The sequence below is a fragment of the Eupeodes corollae genome, chromosome 1 (genome assembly GCF_945859685.1).
Source record: "Eupeodes corollae chromosome 1, idEupCoro1.1, whole genome shotgun sequence".
Lineage (NCBI taxonomy): Eukaryota > Metazoa > Arthropoda > Insecta > Diptera > Syrphidae > Eupeodes > Eupeodes corollae.
The window spans coordinates 273,383,190-273,406,566 of NC_079147.1; the positions used below are offsets into that span (position 1 = coordinate 273,383,190).

At 33.4% G+C, this 23,377-nt stretch overlaps 1 protein-coding gene across 7 annotated transcripts in view; it reads right to left on the reverse strand.

Annotated features, from left to right (window-relative positions):
• Nucleotides 1–23,377, reverse strand: part of LOC129954156 (long-chain-fatty-acid--CoA ligase 1) — a 55,701-nt gene that overhangs the window by 27,448 nt on the left and 4,876 nt on the right. For 2 of the 7 annotated variants that reach the window (XM_056067875.1, XM_056067877.1), the window contains exons 2-3: nt 20,176–20,542; nt 19,466–19,620 (exon numbers count right to left, since the gene is read on the reverse strand). In XM_056067875.1, the coding sequence (XP_055923850.1) occupies nt 19,466–19,620; nt 20,176–20,242 (222 nt within the window). In that variant the 5' untranslated portion in view covers nt 20,243–20,542. Of the gene's footprint in view, nt 1–7,017; nt 7,057–7,225; nt 8,227–8,570; nt 8,749–19,465; nt 19,621–20,175; nt 20,543–20,801; nt 20,896–23,377 lie in introns of those variants that run through there. The other 5 variants (XM_056067876.1, XM_056067880.1, XM_056067878.1 and 2 more) reach the window with 5 other exon arrangements.

Consider the following 23,377-nt stretch of genomic DNA (forward strand, 5'->3'; position numbering starts at 1 on the left):
CCTTCCATTCCTGACAACAGTTCTCGCACACAGGAATGGTTGAGAGTTGTAAGTCACTAGGCCCTGGTTCACAACGGACTGTTGCGCCACCCCATTTGATTTTGATCTTCAATATCACTTTTTTGTTTTTTTTTTTAATGATTTACAGGCACTCAAGGGGTTATTAGTACCCTTTATATGTTTATATTTAAACACAGTGCGAGCATTAGGAAAATAGGGAAGGATTTAAAAAGAGATACCGGTGCACATTGGTCTTAAAGTTCTGAACATCAAAATGGGAGAAAAAAACAGAATTGGCTAAAGCATTCCACATTCTCAATGTGCGATTTAAGAAAGAATCTCTCTACTTGACAGTACACCAGAAATTGAGCCCAAGGGTGAACTGATGAGCATTCCTGAAAGTGCAAGTATTACGGTTGAATCGTTTATGGGGTGAAATGCAGCTGGCTAGTTCGACAGAACATAGTTTGTAAAAATTTCGATAAAACAACGAAAGGCAACATTGCGGTGGTGTTCTAGCGATGTAAATGTTTCGATTATAGTTCTATCGCCTATCATTTTTAAAGCTCTTTTTTGTATTCTATCCAAGAGATTTAAACTTGTTTAAGGGGCACCTGCCCAGATATGCGAATTATATTCAAGCTTTGGACGGATTTAGGCTTTTTAAATTACAGCCAGATCAGAAGGGAAGGGGTGAAAAATTTATTGCACCGTCGGAGAAATGCTAAGCACCTGGCAGCACTTTGACAATTTCAAATATATGATCGTTCCACTGTGATACACATACCAAGTACTGACAGTTGATTAGTTTCTTGGATGCAAGTGCCACTCATAGATAGTGGCATCGGTTGTGTGTTACGCTTTAACAACAGGAGACAGCATTGAGTTTTCGGAGCATTAAAATCTACACGATTTTTGATTCCCCACTGTACAATGTTGTCAAGATCAGAATTTAATGACCTTATCATACGCTGCCGTTTAAGTTCCACATCCGAAGGACAAGAATTTGAATCGGCGAAACAGGTTAATGGATTAGAAGTGGCAGACATAAGATCATTTATGAATATAAAAAAGGAAGTTGGAGACAAAACGGAGCCCTGGGGAACACCAGCATTTATTTTATGAATTTCAGACTTGTAATCATGCAATACAACTTGTATTTAACAATTAGAAAGGTAATTTCCGTTTCTTCAAGATATTTCTTGAGCTGATAATTAATCAGCCTTTTAAACGATAGTTGGAGACAGGGGAGGATTCGCCTTTTATAGGGACAGGCTGCTATTTTCCATCCGCTCGGAAAGAGGCCTGTAGACGTAGAGTAGGAAAGATGGAAAAGTCTACGCAGTGGTTTTGCCAGCGATGAAGAACACCTCTTCAGAAAAATTGGGGAGATACTATCCGGGCAAGCAGATTTTTGTATGTCAAGGTCTTTCAGTACTCTTGCAACTGCACTAGTGCGAATGAAGATTCGTCCCATAAAATCATTTACTCTTTCAAGAACAGGAGGACTATGACAATTTCCGGCAGCGTCGAATTAACAGCAAACTGTGCTGCAAGCAAATTTCCTTTATCAATCGAGCTTACATAGGGAGTGTCATTGTGGACGAGCGTTGGAACCGACGATGACGTGGTGTTTCGTACGTTTTTACAAATTACCAGAAATTTTGACTACCTTTGGGACATTGTTGTACTTTTTGCCTTAATTTCTGGTCATGCAAAAATTTGGTTCGACGAATATAACCATTACATGTCTTTCTAGCTTGTTTGAACTTATACCGGTTTTCTTCAGTCGGGTTGGTTTTGTAAGAACGGAAACTTACATATCTGATCCTAATAACCTCTTTACAGCTCGAATCAAACCATGAGTTCTCTTTGGATTTGATAGATTTAAGTCAAATGATATACTAGAACAATCAAAAATAGATGGCAAGGAATTAACATTTTGATAATTTATTGTTGAAGATGTAGAAGAGTGGATCACTGGTTTTATTATTACCAAATAACATTGTTGTTGGAAATCCAGTAGTATTTCGTTTAGTATTTATACATTTCTAAAAGGATGTTGGAGATTCCTTCAAATTACTTTCAACAGAATGAATACAATTACAATGAAGAAATTTTGAAAGAAAAACGAAATCTTCAGAAATAAATACTAAATCTTAAAATCTTCTAAGCGAATTAGTAACATTATTTATTTGCATAAGATTATTCGACAACAATGAATCAATTAATAAAACATCAATATCCGATTGAATAGAAATTGGAACAAGGCAATTGTTATTTGTTGATGACCAAATTATATCACCGCAATTAAAATTATCAATTACACAAAATTTATAATTCATATATTCTGGCATGGAGGTAATCAATATTTGACAAATGTTTTTTGTCAAGCTAAGTTGTTAAATCAATCCTTTTTTTTCAGTTGAAAGTCTGACATTTACGAAAATGAATTGCTTAACTATTAGAGGAGATTATGGTTGCCGCTGACGTCGAACTACGCAAGCAATTGACAAAATTGTGAAGAAGTTTGAAGAGACTGGATTGGCTACAGATAAAGTAATGCCCATTTCCCTCGTACCACTGAAAATATCGCTGCTGTAAATGAAAGTGTTACCGAAGAACCAAATGTTTCAATTCCTCGTCGTTCTCAGGAATTAGGACTGTGTTACGGCACTTGATGGCGTATTTTGCATTTGGATCTACACCTACGTCCATATAAAGCCCAACTCACACAACAACTGAAGCCAGTTGACTATTTACAGCGTCGTTTTGTAGACACGTCGAATGTGTGCTGGAAAAACATCGTCAAGTAATTGGATAGAGGCCATTAAATCCACAAAAAGTCACTGTTTGGTTCTTGAGCTGAATGTGAACAGACTTTGTCACTTAATTATTATTTCAATAAAGAAGCCTTTACAACATCAGAAGTGGGATTAGTTGCAGTTATAAAAAAAACCAATACCATTTTCCGGATACGTCAAGAATAAATAAAAGCGATCTTCTTGCATGGTGTAAAGCCAAGAACGTGGAAGTTCCGTTAAGTGCAACCATAGATCAGCTGTGCTTACAAAACCTGATAGGATAAATTCCGTGGTTCCTGAGCTGTCAACAACTTCCGAACAGGATGAGAGGACAGAAAATAGTGAAATTTCTGAACATTCCGAGCAATGAGACGTTCAATCTTATATATTGATTCCGAGTAACACTACGCAATTGGATGACAAAGAAGCTTGTTATGAAAAAGAAATTCGTTTATTAGAAAAACGAAAAAAATTGCTAACATTACGCAACGAATTAAGATTGTGAGAAGAAGCCAGTTCATCAAATAATACGAACAGTTCACAAGTTTCTTTCAAAGATATGAAATATTCTATTTCAAAATATTCTAGGGATGACTCATATGATGCTAAAATGTGGTTGGATGTTTTTGAGCGAACTTGTGAATCAGTTCATGGAGATTCTACATATCGATTAAAATGTATCCGTCGTCTTATGAAACAAGGTTCCGCTGCAGAATTATTCGTTCGTATCGATGACTCCGAGACTTATGAAGAATTCCGCGCCAAATATCTCACAAATTTTGTCATAATTACTCAATTTCCGATTTAATTGACAAAATCCGGAAAACAACGTTTGACTCTTCAAAATCATCCATCATGGGATATATTTTGAATATGCAAGAACTGGCTTCCCGATAAGTGTCAAACAATTCAATTTATAATCTATGGTTTTCGCGATCGTTTAAATAACATATCTGTTTTATATCCTGCTTGCAATCTTGATGAATTAAAACAGTTATCTCACCGTTATTCTCAATTACATGATATAAGTTCCGCTCACGTAAATGTACATATCTCATTCATTTGATTTAAAACCTGCGACTTCGTCTTCAATAATTGGAATGAATATTCGAAAAAATGTACGTATACTAAACCAAATCTTTGTTCTGGTGTTGGACATTTTTCATCATCTTGTCCCGAACGAAAAAGAGAACAAGGATCGTTTTTGTCCAAACAACCATCAACAATCCGACAAGTGGCATTAATAGATGAATCTCGATTTGGTTCTGATGCCAAACAAATTGACACTAGTAGTTCCGAAGAAACTACTCATATTGATGAAATAAAGAACGTAAGTGTTAGTTTTATGCCTAGGAGTTTTGTTGCACACTGTAATACATTTGTCTCTCTTTTCGATACCGGTAGTCCAATCAATTTGATTAAACGTTCCGCTGTTCCCAAAGAAGTGCAGTTTGGACCCATTCAGCCATCTGGTTTTAGTGGAGTAGGCAATTTCCAAATCTGTACCTATGGCGAAATTAAAATAAATGTTACCTTCCGCGATGTTACTAAACCGATAAAAATTTATGTAATTCCTGGTTATTTAATTAAAAATTCATTATTGTTGGGCCGCAATTTCCTGCGAGCATTTAAAATTTGACTACCTTTTATTTCTAATTAAATCCAGAAACCGAGTGTTGAATTGAATATAGATTCTGACCTTAATAAGATTAAGATTGCCGATAAAGTATTACATTGTGCATACAGTTCGTTTTTGGGTAAAAAATCAAGATTTAATTCCGAATGTTCATTATGCCAACAGCTATCAGACGTATGTGTAATGGTTAGTGATAAACCTGATAACATTGATAGTCATTTAATGCCTGATATATTATGAATTATTCGCTCAGATTATTTACACAATGATAAAATTGCAACTTATGAACACGATTACAAGATAAAATTACATCTTACTTCCGATATACCTATAAGTTACGCTCCACGAAAAATGTCATATCCTGATCAAAATATGTATCATTCAGAATAATTTCCGAGTGAATACAAGCCACACAAAATCGTGACAAGCACATCGCTCAATTAAAACAAAAGTTAGAATTAGAATTAATTCCTGACTTTGTTTAAGAAAATGGACTAGATCATAACGGTCTTTTATTATTCTACGTTCCTCGCGAAATGGAAAGTAATTTTATAAGGCTGCTCACAAAAAATATGTCATTTGGGTACTGGCAAATGTCTTGATCAAATTAAGATGAATTATTGGTTTCCAAATATGAAGGAGAAAGTTGAGCACATCATTCAAAATTGTTTAAAATGCATTACGTATTCAATTCCGTCGCATTGTGATAATCGAACCCTACATTCAGAAGAAACCTATTTCATTCAATTGACCACTTGGTCCTCTTCTGTCTATTCGTTCGAAAAGAAAGCATATTCAGTAATTGTAGATACATTTACAAACCATGTGAAGCCTTATCCTGTAAGTTCCACTAGTAGCAAAGAAGCTCGCGAATGTTTAGATAGTAACTTTCAATATTTCAGTCGACCTAGAAGAATTATTAGCGATCGTGCTACGTGTTTCACCTCCTTGGAAATAAGTTCTTATTGTATTGATAACAATATTGAAAATGGTAAAGTAGCCACAGCCAGCGTCTCTACAGGCTAATGGTCTTAAAATCTATGCTCGCAAAGCTTTCCGAACCCATTCAACAATCTGATTGGAGACAAAAGTTGACAAACATTGAGTATGCTATAAATAATTATGTGTTCTGTAGCACCGGCAAAACTCCTTTCAAGTTAGATACTATTTAGAGTAGATCAGCGGGGTCCTAAAGTTTAGATCCTTACTGAATACTTGGATGAAAAGTTTGAATCTTTTGATCGTGATTTAGACGGAATACTCAAAAAGGCTTCCAAGCAAATTGAAAAATCTCAGTGACGAAACTCAGAGTTTATTAAAAAGAAATTTCGGCCACAAACAAAACTCTCTGAAGGTGAGTTTGTTGCAATTAGAATTTCGAGTCAACTATTGGAATACGTTTAAGGGCCCATATAAAATTCATAAAGTACTTCCGAATGACAGATTTGTAATTAGGGACATTGGAAATTGTCAACTTACTCAATTGGCATATGACGGTGTTAGTGAAGCTAGACACATACGAAATTGGGCTGATTGTCGTAGTTCATTGGATGATGATATTAATTCTGAGTAAAATTAACACTATGTGATGTCATATTTTATTAAAAATGTTCTTAAAAATGTTAACTTTTTATTATTTTCGTAGATTATGTGAATGTATGTATTTGATAAGTTATTAATTAATTTGATTAGGTACGAGTATTATCTTTATTTTTGTAATCAACATTACACTGTACTTTTATTTTTTTATCATAATGATGTTATATTTGAATTGTTATAAGTGGTTAATGATCGGGGCAATCAAGCGTCAGGATTGGCCGAGTTATAAATACTCTACTTTTTACTTGTTTGTAATCTAAAAACCCTTTTAACACCTTTTTATAGAAATTATTATTTTGATGTTTTCAATTATTATTATAATTCTTGAGCTGAATGTGAACAGACTTTGTTACTTAATTATTATTTCAATAAAGAAGCCTTTACAACAAAAGAAGCCTTTACAATACGTTTACTTTTCAAACCGCAAAATGAATAATCCTGTATTTAAAAGCTTTTAAAATAATGTTGAGCATATAGTTTTAAGGTTTGTATTCGAAATCAGCACTAGAAATCATTTCCAAAACAATATTTTTCAAAAGTACGAAAGTATTATTTTCAACCTATGCTCAAAACTTCGTTTAAAGTCCATTAAGGACTTTTAACTATTGAGAATTAAAAAAATACTAAGTAAGTCATTATACAATATATTATTAAGACATATTTTTAGTTTAAACTTAGGCTTAAAAACCACGTTTTTGGTTGTTATTTAGCATTTTTAAAGGGACATAGTATTTTAAAAACTTATGTGATAGTAAAATATAAAGTCAAGATTTCAATTAAGGACATCTTATTATTTTAAAAAAGTATTCTTTTGTTTGTGCAGGAGAGAAAAAAAAGTAATTTTGTCGACCAGTGTTTTCAATGTTAAAAGCTTTATCAATGGCACCTTGTAGATGAATTTAAATTTGATTTTTTCATGATAAATAAATTAACAATAATGAAAAAAAACACATTCCACTTCCAAGCGATTATGCCTACCCTGGAATTATCGTCTACACTTAAGTAGTCATATCGGAGCTATATATAGATAAAAACAAAATAATATTAGAGTGAAATTCATTATTAAATAAAAGCAGCAGCAATATTTTTAATTATTGTTTTTAGTCAATAAGTTAAAAACTATTTGCTTTTTCCAATTAAAATTGTTTAGTTTGTAATTGTTTAAATTGAAATTATATAATTATACCTTAAGGACATCACTTTGACTGATCATTTCGATAGGAGGCCGGATAACAGTAACTTGTCCACAACACGCCATTTTGTTACGTTTTTATATTAACAATTAACACTTTCATAAACGTTTTATAATTTTATTGAAAATTAAAGTAATCACTATTTTTTTTAACAATGAGGCAGAGATTAATTGTTTCCTGTTTTTTCGTAGAATCTTAACTTGGTTTATTGGATCTTATTTTTTAAAATATTTAAGTTCTATTTGTTTGTTATAAACCATTTTTATTTACTCTCCACAAGCTTTAAACAACAAAAAAAGACTTCATATAATCAATAATCAATTGGCAGAAAAAAGCAATAAATGTCCGAAATTGAAATAAACAAATTGATTTTATTTTGCACTAAAATTGTTAGGTTGAGTCAATATAAATTTATACTATATTATGTACTTTATACTCAAACCCAAACTAATGGTGTGAATAAATCAAGAAGATGCAAACAACAAATAAACAAAATTAGAAAGATAGAAGGATTGCGGAAATTTACTTATAGAAGATCTTAAATTCGTGTAGACTCAAGTGAATGAACCCATGTGTCTGAAACAATAAACTAATTGTAAATAAATTTAAAAGTGCAATAACACTAAATAAAACCGTCAATATACACTTTACACTGTTTGTGTCACTTTGTAAGAACCTAGTTCTAAAAATATACAAAATAACGTCGAAAATATACATATATCGTAGAAGTACTACGCACAGAAAGCCAAATATTTGTTTAAATTTTTGTCGTCTTCTGCCCTCTCGCTTCAAAAACAAGAACACAACAACATTTATCGCTAATATTTTATCAGAATAATTTGCAAATTTATTTCACTGTAACGAAAATTTAAATATATATTCAGAAAATTTTAATAATCAAAAATTAAAAAATTCACGAAACACAAAGCAAAAAGAAAATATTTTTCTTAAAAAATCATTTTTAGAAAGGTATTTTAAAATACACATAGAAGTATATTCAGCACTTTTTTTTGGAAACCAATTAAGAATAGAAATATAGAATATTGGTATCTTTTTGAACACAGTTATTGTTTCATTCACATTTTGCAAAAACAGAAATACCAAAATTTATCAAAATTTCGCAACCACTTTTGATATTTCGAACTAGACAAAAAGTTTCATCCGCGTATATGTAACGATTTTACGTAATAAAATTTTTTTGAGCAGATCAGTTTTCGAAGAATGAAAATCCTAATTATTCGCTTCAACCAAAAAACGAAAAAAAACAACAAAATTATTTATGTATTCAATTAAATTTAAAAAAAAATAAAATTAATATGTATATAAATTTAATTTTACGTTAACATGGGACACTATGCTCGTACCGTATTTTTAGTAAGATAGACAAATTTCGCGCCGGTTGAATTCGTACTGACAGAAATTTCGAATTTTTCGATTGTGCTCGGCGAATCATCGAATCATAAGACCGATCCGACCATCAAAACCACGAGCCGACCAAATACCATCTGACCAATTTCTCACGCGAGAGGAAGAGGACTATTTTCGGATTCCTAGATACGCCACCAAACCAATACCCATGATGCTCTAATGATGATGATGAGCTTTATGGGGGATCTTCCTTGAATTCTCATTAATTGTCTCTCCCGTGAGGTGTACCTAGAGCTACAAGTATGTATACTCGACTTGTATAGCTAAATCATAAAAAAAATTAATGCTCAACAATTTCGTGCACACGGATTTTAATTGAATGTGAAGCTTTATTAATTCAACTGTCAATAAGCTAAAGGCAGGTAGTTATAGGTTAGGTATATAAAAGAGATCTTTTATATGTTTGTTGATTTTTGTTTTTTTTTTTACCTGTGATGCTGAGAGAACTATGCAATATTTAATGTCTTGGGGATTTTGAAATATATTAACTTGTTGAAAACGCGCAGAAGTTTAAAACTTTACAGGGTGATTTGATGATAAAAATCTAATTCTGAAATTGTTACTATAATGATATAAGCTTAAGTAATGTTTTGCTAATAGATTCTATGTTGTTATGGCGGAAGAGAGAATTTTAAATAAAATGTATGTGTGGCCTTGTAAGAAGTTTGTTATGTACGTATTTACACGTTTTTGAAAACACATGTTTTTGTTTGCGTGTAAATTTAAAACGAAACAAAAAGAATTAATATTTTTAATCATTCCTTCATTCATGAATTCATCTTTGACTTTGGGGAAAATAATGAATTGGATTAGGAAATGACTTATGTATTTGCGTTTCTGAAATATTTATCAATAAGTGAGATCCAGATAAACCAAATAATTATACATACTCGTACATACAGCGAGTGCTGTATTTTTTGTTTCTTTCTTAAAAACACTTAATTTTTCATTCAAAATTTAAAAATAGTTAAAAACTAGTTTCTCTTTAACATATTTCTTATTTCATAATTTCAATATACATACATTTTTTAATTAAAATAGCAAATTAACAAAATAAAATAAATAATGAATATGATAACTCAAAAAATAATAAAGGGTGATTTTTTTGAGGTTAGGATTTTCATGCATTAGTATTTGACAGATCACGCGGGATTTCAGACATGGTGTCAAACAGAAAGATGCTCAGTATGCTTTGACATTTCATCATGAATAGACTTACTAACGAGCAACGCTTGCAAATCATTGAATTTTATTACCAAAATCAGTGTTCGGTTCGAAATGTGTTTCGCACTTTACGTCCGATTTATGGTCTACATAATATTGTTCAGCGATGAGGCTCATTTCTGGTTGAACGGCTACGTAAGAAGAACTGCCCATGCATCCCGAAAAATGAACTGTTTGGTGTGGTTTGTACGCTGGTGGAATCATTGGACCGTATTTTTTCAAAGATGCTGTTGGACTCAACGTTACGGTGAATGGCGATCGCTATCGTTCAATGCTAACAAACTTTTTGTTGCCAAAAATGGAAGAACTGAACTTGGTTGACATGTGGTTTCAACAAGATGGCGCTACATGCCACACAGCTCGCGATTCTATGGCCATTTTGAGGGAAAACTTCGGAACAAACAATTCATCTCAAGGAATGGACCGGTATGTTGGCCACCAAGGTCATGCGATTTGACGCCTTTAGACTATTTTTTGTGGGGCTACGTCAAGTCTAAAGTCTACACAAATAAGCCAGCAACTATTCCAGCTTTGGAAGACAACAATGCTCGAAAAAGTTACCCAAAATTGGACTTTCCGAATGGACCACCTAAGACGCAGCCGCGGTCAACATTTAAAGAAATTATCTTCAAAAAGTAAATGTCATGGACCAATCTAACGTTTCAAATAAAGAATCGATGAGATTTTGCAAATTGTATGCGTTTTTTTTTTTTTTAAAGTTCTCAAGCTCTTAAAAAATCACCGTTTACTTCATTAATATTGTTTTTTTTTTACATACTTATATTAATTTTTTAATTACTCTTTCATTGACTTTAATATTTCGTTGGATACCTTTGATTGGATAAAACTGGGTCCAGTCGCTTGGGCATGTTTTTATATTTTTTTTGCACGTATTCAATGCCTATTTTTTGGTGTTCAAATGGTAGATATGTCAAGTATAGACACAAGCGTCCACAGGTTTTTCTCAAAACCCAACTCAGTCTATCAACTCCTACTCTCACCTGCCCGCGGTGAACATCGGGTGCCTAGTACCCCAACTGGAGATTGGGTTCTAACCCCAATGGAAAGTTGTTGAGGGCAGCAAACGTGAGAAGGGGGGAGAGGTGTTTCCACGAAGGCACCTCTCCTTATCCAGGCGGCAGCAGATGAATTCTCGAGAAGGAATCAACGGTGGAGTCTACAGTTCCAGTAAAGTTGAACTACTAGTGAACACCTTATAGGGCTTCTTCGACATATTCGGAGCCCAGGCCTGTAAGGAGCGGTTTATCGGGCTTCCTTGGAGTTATACTAAAAATCTGGCTCTCCAGGTTGCGGGTTGTGCCGTCGGAGTGACTTCCTGGCCACGTAAAAAATACCTTTAGTTGCGAAGCCACGCCAAGAAATAAGGACAACGAACTTCGGATCTTTACGTGGAATGTAAGGTCCCTTAACAGACTACGTGCAGCCGAGCAATTAGCGGAAGCCCTAAACTGCTGCAAGGCAGATATTACCGCCATCCAAGAAGTGCGATGGGATGGACCGGGCAAACGCAAACTAAAAGACTGCTACCGAGAACAAAGACAGCGTCTATTTGGGTATGGATTTTTAGTTGGAAAAGGGAACACTGTGAGCGAGCGCATCACGACAATCCGCATCAAGGCTAAATTCGCCAACATAAGCCTAATATGCGCGCATGCCCCAACAGAGAAGAAAGATGAAGACACCAAAGACATATTCTTCGAGCTCTTGGACAAGACATATGAGCAGTGCCCTGGCTATGACATTAAAATTGTCTTAGGAGATTTTAATGCCAAGCTAGAAAGAGAAGACATCTTTGGTGGCATAATCAGGAGATACAGCCCACACGAAAAAAAACGGATTCAGGCTGATCGATTTCGCTGTGAGGCGAGACGTTCTGGTAGCTAGTATGCAGTTGACACATCTCAATACCCACAAGGGGAAATGGAAATCTCCTGATCAATCAACCGTCAACCAGATTGACCACATTGCGATCGACGAACGACACTTCTGACATTGACTCGGACCACTACCTCGTTGTAGACAAGGTACGGCTACGGATATCCAGATCCAAGCCAAAACAAGGAAGTACTGTGAGAAGTTTCGACGTTAGACGGGTACGATCGCAAGAGACTGTCATGTCCTTTTCCGATCGAGTCTCTAATAACCTATTAAGGAGTCCTATGCTGCCTGCATTAAGCATTGAAAACCAGTGGAAACATTGCCTTGCAGCCATCAGAGATGCCGCCTCTGAAGTGCTAGGTTTCATACTGCCACCACAGCGAAACCCCTGTTTTCACAACGAGTGCCGGCAAGCGCACGCAGCGAAACAACAGGCATACAAAACGGCGCTGCACAAAAGGACTGGAGCTGCTCACGAGCTGTACGAGCAAAAAAGGAGAGAGGAACACCTGCTTCTTAGATTGGAAAAAGAGAGCATGAGAAGCGCGCGATCGAATGAGGTTCGTAAATTTTTCCAAAAGTTAAAAAAAAAAACATCCCAAGGATACAAACCACGAACCGAATCCTGTAGAGACGATCAGGGGAACATCGTAGTAGAACCGCAGTGGATGCTGAGAATATGGAAAGATCACTTTTCCAAATTATATAACGGCGATGGCGAACCGAATTCCGCTGTAAGGGAGATAGAACCACTCAACCTCGGCGACGCAGATCAACAATTCCGCCCACCCGACCTTGACGAAGTGAAGATAGCTATACCTAAACTTAAGTCAAACAAAGCTGCTGGAGCTGACGGCATCGCTGCCGAACTATTCGAAGCAGCAGACGATGACTTAGTAGGGAGCATGCACCAACTCATCTGCAAAATATGGTCGGAAGAAAGCATGCCCGATGAGTGGAATCTCAGCATAGTGTGCCCGATACCTAAGAAAGGAGATCCTCTAAATTGCGCCAACTACAGAGGCATCAGTCTCCTTAACATTGCGCATAAGATCCTCTCTACCGTATTATGTGAACGTGTGAAGCCATTCGTCAACAACCTGAATGGGCCTTATCAGTGTGACTTCAGACCAGGAAAGTCCACTATCGACCAAATATTCACACTACGGCAGATCTTGGAAAAAACCCAGGAACTTCAAACAGATACCCACCATCTCTTTATTGATTTTAAAGCCGCATATGACAACATCCATAGGGAAGAGCTCTACAGAGCAATCTCTAGTTTTGGCATCCCTGTCAAACTTATACGTTTGTGCAGGATGACGATGGAGAATGCACGCTGCTCTATCAAGGTCGGAATAGATCTCACCGATGCATTTGGTGTCAAAAAAGGTTTTAGACAAGGCGATGCACTGTCATGCGACTTCTTCAACATCGTTCTGGAAAGAACTGTTCAAAACTCAACCGACACCACTATAGGCACAATCTTCCAAGGGTCCATCCAATTACTTGGATACGCCGATAATATGACATAATTGGAAGATCTAAGCGTGATGTCAGTGGAACGTTGTTGAGCATTGTGACGGAAGCAAAAAAGATGGGTTAGGTGGTCAATGGAACGATACCAAGCATACGCTCCAATCAAATAAGGACACCATGGACGTTGGACAGCTATAACTTTGAGGTAGTTAGGGACTTTGTCTTCCTAGGCACCGCTATTAACACAGACAAAGACACTAGCGCTGAAATCAAATGAAGAATAACGCTTGCAAATCGCTGCTTCTTTGGACTTAGAAGTTCTCATTTATGTCGCTTAGGCCTGGATCCTGTCAAAGAAAGATGAGAACGTCTTACGATGCTTCGAGAGAAAAATTCGTCAGATGATTTTCGGCCCTGAATTAAAGTCCAACGGCTAAGATGGCTAGGTCATGTAAAGCGAATGGACATCAACGCTCAAAACAAATCCCGAGGGATGGCGCAGTAGAGGAAGACCGCGACTCAGGTGGCGAACCCAGGTGGGAGAGGACCTCAACCAACTTGGCGTGCGGAACATGAGACAGCTAGCTAGGGACCGAGCTGGCTGGAGACACATGTTGGTTGAGGCCCAGGTTCACCCCGGACTGTAGCGCCACCTTAAGTAAGTAAGTAAGTATTTATTATCTTTATTTTTTCAACATATAAAGTATAAAAGTTTTAATATAAAAGATTTACGAACAATGCTTAAGAGCTGTCTGCCGATTATATGTAAAATTATTACATTACAATTTACAAACCGTAACAGTAACAAACCGGATAGGAACTTTCCAACCACACTCACCATTTAGAATTGAGTAACTCTCTTCTGTAGAAAGAAAGCTTTTTATATAATAAACGTCGAATTTCTTGGAGTATTGGACATCTTGCTAGGAAGTGATAAACGTTTTCGATTTGATTAAGGTTGCAAAGATTACAATTATGATTTATATCAACCCTATGAGGTCTGTTATTTAGCTCTAGCATTTCAGTTCGCATCTTAAATATTAAACTCACTTCGTTAACTGTGAATTCTTTTCGAAAACAATTAGCTTCCGCCAAAAAATTATTCAGTTTGCTGTACATCGTTCTTGACATGGAATCTTAAGCACGGTTCAGAGAATTTTGAAATGTTATTCAAGGCTAAATTCAATCTTTGAACGGCGTGTAACAACGCTGAAGTGCAATCATGAGTACTTTTCTTTGAAGATTATTATCACATATCTTTAAAACTTGGACAATATAGCCTGCATTTGTCTTAAAGTTTTTTAAGAAAATTGGAGGTAGTCCAGATTCGACATAAATTGCATAATAAGGTGTGTTTAAAAGGACCTTAAATACACGTTTGAAGAAATATCTCATGATAACTTCAAAGTCTTCACATACTTCGTAACCATACACACTATTCTTTCCCCATTAAGGTTTCAAGAACTGTTATTTCTGACATGAGATCAAAAACCATAATCTTCGAATGAGATATATTTATTTGAAAATCCCAAGAGTTACAATACTGGTTAAGTTTCTTAATTTGCAGTTGTAGAGCTACCGGATTATAAGTAAGAATGACAAGGTGATCCGCATATAATAGCACCTTAATAAGCAAATCACCATAATATACACCCCCTGGAACACTGTCTCCAATGTCGTTAATAAAAAGCAAGAAGAGTAAAGGACTCAAAATGCAACCTTGCGGAACACCGACTTCGTTCTTAAATTGCTGCGAAGAGATTCTACTATAAGAAACTATCGCTGTTGTATTTAAAAGGAGTTTCTCATATATTCTTAAAAATTGTGTTGATAATCCAACACCTGCTAGTTTACAAATTTTTAGTTTTCTGTCTATAGTATCAAAAAAAGCATAGACATTAGTTTTCTTATCCAAAAAACGTTTAGCGACATTAGCTAGAGTAAAAATTTGAGCAATTGTAGAGAGGTTAGCTCGAAATCGAAACCCAGCTTGAAAACAACTTATTTTGATGTTTGTTTTAACCCAAGGTACAAGTCTAAGATATAGCATCTGAGTAAACAGTTTTCGTAATGAATTGAAAACCTGTAGTTTTTGGGGAGATTAGGATCTCCTTTTTTATAGATCGCTTAAATGGATGACTCTTTTAAATTCTTTGGTATTTCTTCGTTGTTGAACACTCGGTTAAGTAAGAACAATATATCTTCTAAAAATTGTGAGCTGGCATTTTTCAAAACTCGGCTTGGATGTCATCTAAACCCGAAGCCTTATTGTTTTTTATTTTTTCTAAGTAGTTCTGGTATTAAGAACGGAGAGTGTAGTTCTTCGATGCAAATTAAAGGTTACCCAAAACATATGTAAGATTGGTTAGGATCTACTTTTGTAAGTTTTTCGAAAGTTGGAAAAACATTCGATCTGTTTCGGTAACCTAAAATTCGTACATTTTTCCAGAATTATTTAGCATCCCTGTATTGAATCATATTAAGAGCTATTTTTTGCACAAATTGTTGTTTTTTATAGAGGCATGGGTTTTTATAAGTATTATTCGCCTGCAGATAAAGATATTTCAAGGCTGAGTTGTTAGTTTTCCTAAATAGTTTCAACCATTTACAAGATATTTCTCTGTTTTTCTACAAGCGTCACCATACCATCTGCACTTGTAACAAATGCCTATGTTTACTGAGTAGGTGACACTTGAATCATTTATGGTTGTAATAATAGACTAAGTTGATTCATCGATTGTATTTTCAAACGATAGCGAAAGATCGATTGAATGTTGATTCAGATTTTGCCTATAAATATCATACTTTTTATCAATTTAGCGCAATATTAAATAACTCTTATAGTTTTGGTTTTGAAAATTTGTAATAACTACTACTAATGATGTCTTTGCAAGTTTTCATTCGACAGGATTACTTTTCCAATTGTCAGTACATATATAGATGTTTGATTCTCTTGAAAATGAGAATTTTTATCCCGAAGAGGTTTAAAAGCATACTTACTTACTTACTTAGGTCCTCAGACCTGTTAAGTCCGTTGTGGACCCCTTAAGGGACATTGAGCCTTTACTACGTCTACGCGCCATTGTGTACGGTTTCCGGAGATTTGTATCAGCTCCTTCCAACTCCTGCCTAGTGACGCTGATTCCACATCGACTGTTCTGCACCATATGCTTCTCGGCCGTCCAGCTCTCCTTCCTTCTTGTGAGAGCGGATTCCACTGCATTGCTTAGCCTGCAATGTAGTCGTTTCCTTTTCGAAGCGTATGTCCAATGCATTCCCACTTACGTCTTCGTATTATAGATTCTATAGATTCCTGACCTGTCCTTCTATGAAAGACCTCATTTGAAATAAGGTTTTGGAAAGATAATCCTTAGGATGTTACGAAGACATCTATTCGCGAAGGTTTGCAGCTTTCTCGTTATGGCTGAAGTAACGTTCAAGTGCTGCACCCATAAAGAAGCAAAGATTCGGTATTTGTGCGAAACAGTTATAGCTTAGCTTTGTTTTTAAGCTAATAGAGTTATTCCTCCAAATTTTTTGACAGCATACTGAACGCCGCTTTTACTTTGCCGATGGAGCAGGTGGCGCCTTGTTCGATTCTGCCTTCGATAGAGACGATATTCCAAGGTATTAAAATCTCTTCACTTTTCCCTCCGGTTGCGAGAAAATATTTATTCTGAAAGATGGTCCTTTGACACCGTATGGTTAGAGGGTCTTTACCTAAAACTGAGCAGAATTGGCATAAGCAAGCCATTGTTGTATATACTTTATGATATGCTTAACCGTAGAAAGTTTGTTGTCAAAAGTGGCAATGTAACTTCTACCACAACATTCTCGATTAAAAATTGTCTTCAACAGGGAGCGGTGAATTCGCCGATTCTCTTCAGCGATCTGATAAGTAGTCTTACAAAGGCAATCTTGCAGCGTGATTTCGACAAGATTCAGCGATATTGTGAAGACTGGAAACTGACAATAAATGTCCAGGAATCGGAGACAATTCTGTTCCGGACTCCGTTGGCTAGGGCCAAGCAAGATAGTGATCATTGATCTTCACGGGCAGCCATTGGCAAGCAAAAGTGTAGTAAAGTACCTCGGTATCTGGTTAGATCAATATTTATATTTCGACAGACATATAAATGCTGCTCTGACCAGGGCCATTAAGTCTTCGCTCTGACGAAACTGCTGTTTTTTAGCAGTCGGCTTGACCCCAGAGTGAAGGTAATTTGCTACATGGCCCTCATACGGCCAATAATCGTTTATGGTTGTCCTGTGTGGTTCAACGTTGCCCCTTCCCAGATGGAGAAGTTTCGGGTGTTTGAGCGGCAGTGTTTACGACGCTGTACCGGCTTATTTCGAACATCCGAGTCTTCTTATGTGCATTACTATTTCAACGAGGTCCTATACAACGAGGCTCGAATCAACAGAATTGACAATTTCGGGATAAAATTCGTTCGAGGTCACATTGCAAGAACTATGTCTTCGACCAACAATTTAATTTTCGGAGCGTTCTATCCGAACGACGAGTATTTTGAAATTGCACGCTTGAGTGGCTTTATTCCACCAGAGGCATTCCTCTTTTTAGACAATTGCGGTCTGATACAGGATAGATTGCCAGTTCCGGAGCAGAGCGTCTTCGGTTCGGTAGGGCTGTGTCCGAACGGGACCGAACTGATAGGGTGAAGCAGGAGAACCAGTTTTAGTGGCTTCAATCGGCACTTGATAGTGGGTAGTCGAAATGGGACTTTAAGCCTTGGCCGGCTTACATACTTGTTTTATAGTTTTAGGGTTTAGTTTTAAGTAGAATAGGCATGGTGGCACAAAAAAAAATACAAAATAAAATTAAAAAATACAAAAAAAAATTAAAAAATAAAAACAAAACAAGAAAATTTAAAAAAAAATAAAAAAAAAAACAAAAAAAACATACAAAAAAAGACAATAAAATATAAAAACAAAAAACGTTAGATTTGCTGCTGTGGTTGTTCTAGTTTTAAGTAGTTTATAGGTAGTTTAAGTTAGCTTTAAGTTTTATATTAAGGACCTTATTTTAAGTAATTTTTAAGTAAAAATAAAAAAGGATCTTGATATTAGTTTTTTTTTTATAAAATTTTCTAATAAATACAAAATAAATAAAATTCAAATTAAAGTAAAATAGATCTTAGGGCCGAAAGGCATTAGTATTTAGTATTATTGTTTAACTTAGTGTCCGTATGGGATCATTAAGTTAGTTATAAGTTATGGATAATTACGCTAGTTTTATGAATTTTTGTCTAGCTTTAAGATAGAATTAATACCAGAGATCTGCTGTTTTCGATCTTTATTGGTGTAGAAAAGCATTTACGTCACATTGGTATAAAAAAAACGTTTTTGACAAAATATCCGACATGTGCCCTTTTCGAAATTGCTTATTCACTTAAAACAAGCTAAAGTTATTTTTTGGTCATTATTATTATTTAGCTTTAATCTATATTTCCTCACATTGAATGCAATTTTTAAAGCAGTAAATATTTATTTTTACTTTATATCACCATAACAATTTAACCAAACTATAAAAAAGTAAAAAAAATGTATTTTTATATTTATTAAAAGTAATTTTATAAATCATTAACATGCAAGTTTGTTTTTGTTGGAAGTAGTTGCATCGTAATTTATCAATTAAGTCAGTAAAAACATAGTTTTAGATTTAATTTAGTAAAATTATCTTATGTCAGCTGCCTAGAAGACCTTAAGCAAAATATTCGAACCTTCCCCTAAAACACCTGATTATAAAAACTAAAAAGCTGTCTCTAAAATATTAATGAGTCGTTGAGATAATTGTTTCTAATTGACTTTTTGTTGAGATAAAAACTTTTAGAATATTTCTTCGATTAAATCCAATATAAATTATTGTTAAAATTTTAATCTAAAATTTGAAAATGGTAAAATAGTCTCTAAGGAAATGTTATTTGCAATTAATTAGAATTATGTTCGACGGTGATGAGTTCTATACGAATTTTTTGAAATGCTAATAAAGATCATTTAACACATTTTGTTTTTGATTTATGATTCCTCATACAAAATATTCACGCTGTCTATATACAAGCTTTGATAAATGAGTGTGAAAATTTAATTATTTATGTCCAATGTCTAACAAAAATATATAATTTTTGGACTCTGTCTTATTTTGTTAGTTAATATCTTCCAAGAAAACAAATCTACGAACTTACCTCAAGAATTGGCGATTGCTTATGAAGAGGCACTAACGGTTTTTCTGGAATAGGACGAGAAGCAAAATAATATACAGATGCAGCTGCGATTCCTGTTAATGTTAATGCTCCTGCAGTCCCTCCAAAATAATTCAAATATCCATCGATTTCGTCAACTGAAAAAAAGTAAATTAGATTATTGTGTTTTGAAGCAAATATATAAAAGTTCAAAAACACCTTCAACAATATTTGATTTAAACATGCATTTTTAATGCAAAAAATAACTTTGACATTTTCAAAATGAGATCTTTAAGTTTTAAAATATATGTTCTAAAGGTTTTCCTCAAAAAGTATTTTTTGTTTATTTTTAAGTAAGTTTTATCTTTGAATTAAAAAATTAATTAAATATTTGTATTTTACACACTTTTTTTCTTTTTGTAGGTTTGAAAAATAAATATTTGCTCAAACTTTTTTAAAAAATTGTTAACATCATTAGGGAAAAAACTTAACATCGAATATAGTTTATAGTTTCGCTTAAAAGTAAAAGCATGTTTTAAAAAACCAAAACCATTCATAATTTATGATTTTTGATTTTTATGATAATTGGAAGTTATTACATATTTTGAAATGTTTGCTTCTAATTGTTACAAAATCTAATTAAATTTCTATCAATACAAACAAAAATAAAACTGTTCTACAGCCACTTAAATTTTTTAACGACATCCACTTACAAAAATATGTCATATTGCTCATGATTAAATGATTCCAATAGGCCCAAAACGTCTTTTCTGGCGTCATATTATATTTTTAATTTTAATATTACTTTTTATTATTTTTACTATTATAATTATTAATTTTCATAGATAAGTGTTACTATGTAATTAAATATAATTAAGTGCTTTTAAGTTAACTATATTTATTTTTAGTATGATAAAGAATTTTATGTATTCTATTGCTTCCTGAGATGTTGAATGTTTTCTTATTTGTTTATTATTCAAATATTCAATTCATCGATATTTTTGTATAATTTTCCTTTTCTTATTTTTTATGCGAGTGTGGTAAAGTTGAAGATAGAAGATTTTATTGAAGTTCAATGATCTGAAAGAAAGAAAGTTATATTTACAATGTATTATCTTTTGTTATTGAAAAATGTTCGTAAACTTAAATAAATATCTCTCAATAAATAAGAATATTGATGGCTAAAAAACGAGCATGATTTTTCAATATTCAAATTTGCATTTTTATAATCTGTAAGATCTTTAATTTTGTTTATCGGAAACCACTTTTTCATTTTTTAAATTTTTTTCTATGAAAGTCATAAAACGAATAAATCAAAAATTATTTGAAAAAATCTTACGAGGAGCGTATTTATATATTGAACTTCTTTTTAAAACAACAATTTTTATTTGTTTTTGTTTTTATTTACTCCATATAAAATATATTATTACCAGCAGCTTCAACGAACTGCAACAGATTGCACTTAAACAATGAATTATAAACATTGTAATATTATTTCAATTTTTAATTTATCTCTAAAGAATGCCAGAACAGTATATGACCATTATTATCTCATTGAACCCCTTAACTAACCTTGAAATGGAATGGTTACATTTATTTATAAGCTTCAAAAATGATAGCGCTTTTTTCTTCTGAATATTCTTGTTGGAGCACATTGTAAAAAATAAGATTAAGAAAGAAAAAGCGTATATCAAGGGCTGTTAAATTTAAATTAAAAGCTTATTGATTTTACTTGTTCACGGAACTTTTTTGCCTTTGTTATGGAAAAATGTATCTTTTAAAAAACTATCCAAAAAGGAAAATAAACATAAATACAGCGGGGTTAACCAGCTAAGATCGAAGTTCCCTATAGGTCGATCATTTTCGAGTTCTAAATGACAAAATTCTGACAAAATTTCATGTAATGAATTTTCCACGAACGAAAATCTGAATATTTGGGATTATCAAAAAAATTGTAATTTTAAATAAAATTTTTTTTAAATACTATTGGAAGTTGTAGTTATCGTTTCCATCTGTAAAATCAAAAAAATTGAAATTTCTTGACCATATCCGATTAAAAAATAGAACGTTCGGGTTTCCATTTTTGACGTTTCAAGGTCCCTAGAGTCGAAATAAAAGATTTTTAGAAAAATGTCTGTGCGTGCGTGTAGACGTACGCTCGCCCGTCCGTACGTCCGTATGGACGCGACGTTTTTTCGTCGTCCATAGCTCAAGAACCAGAAGAGATATCGATATTTGTTATACAGATAATAAGGAAGAAAGATGCAGAAAGGGCTCTCATGAAAATTGCGTGGGTGGCATTTTTACCATAGTAGTTTGAAAAAAGGTGAAAATTTTGGTTAACCCCAAATATCTTACGAACCAAAAACGCTAGAGACTTGAATTTAATTTTATATAATATATTGTAACGTGATATCAAAGAAGTATATTTTAAAAAAAATCCATTTAGCGGTTTTTTTTATAAATAAAAAAAAACTGAAAAAATTCGCCACCTCAAAAATTTTACGATTCGAACCTAATTGACAGTTTTTTTTTATTAAAAATAAAAACCAAAAAAAAACATTACTCAAAGTTGGTAAAAAGTAAATATCGATTCAAATATCTTTTAAAAAACTTGAAATTTAGGCTTCAAACCTATTTTATCTTATGATAAATATTGTTTTCAACATTCTGAAAAATATTGAGAAATATCGAATTGACAGTTTTTCTACAAAAAATAAAAACCTAAAAAAAAATGTATCAAAGTTGGTAAAAATTGATTTTCGACTCAAATATCTTTTAAAAACTTTGAGATATTAGCTTTAATTTACTTTTATCTTTCAAAAAATATTGTTGCCAACATTCAGTAAAATTTTGAAAAAAATCGAATTGACAGTTTTTTTTCAAAAATTAAAAACCGAACAAAAATTAACAAAAGTTGGTGAAAAATGATTTTCGACTCAAATATCTTTTCAAAAATTTGTGATAATAGCTTCTAACTAAGTTTTAGTTATAAGAAATATTGTTTTCAACATTGGGACAAATTTTGAGAAAAATCGAATTGACAGTTTTTCTTACAAAAAATAAAAACTTTAAAAAAAATGTATAAAAGTTGGTAAAAATTGATGTTCGACTCAAATATCTTTTCAAAAATTATAGATATTGGCTTTAAGCTACTTTCATCTTTCAAAAAATATTTTTGTTAACATTCAGTAAAATTTTGAAAAAAAATCGAATTAACAGTTTTTGTACAAAAAATTAAAAACCTAAAAAAAATTAACAAAAGTTGGTAAAAATTGATTTTCGACTCAAATAGCATTTCAAAAATTCTTCAAACTTTGTTTATTTCACAAAAAATAATGTTTTCGATATTCAGTAATTTTTATATAAAAATCCAACAATCCTTTTTTTCATAAAAAAATAAAATCTACAAAAAATAGTACCCAATAAGCAAGACAAATCGACAGACGGGATGGGAAGTTATCATCAGTGTGGGTCGCATCCCAGCCTTTTTTTTAAACATACACTCAGCTTCAACTGAATACGTACACAAAATTTTGTTTTCAATTATTGAAGGGTATTGAGCAACTGGTGGTACCTTAAAATGTTAAGAATAATTTGAAAGGTACTAGTTTTTCTTTCGCTCATTTGCAAAGCTTTCTATCAGAAAAATTTAAATATTTTTTGGAGTCAAATGAATACTATAAAAATTAAAATTGTTATTTGATTGGAATAAAACAAGTTTCTGTTAAACTTGGTAGTTGGGACTTCCACCCTTACTTAACCTTTTCGTAAATAAGTTTCGGTTGGAATCCTAAAGCCTTTTGATATAGTTAAAATACAGAAATTAAGGATTCTTTATCATTGACTGTATGTATTAAATTAAACTAACTTACACATTCCTAAGTATATTTAATAATGTTTAGACCAGATGGT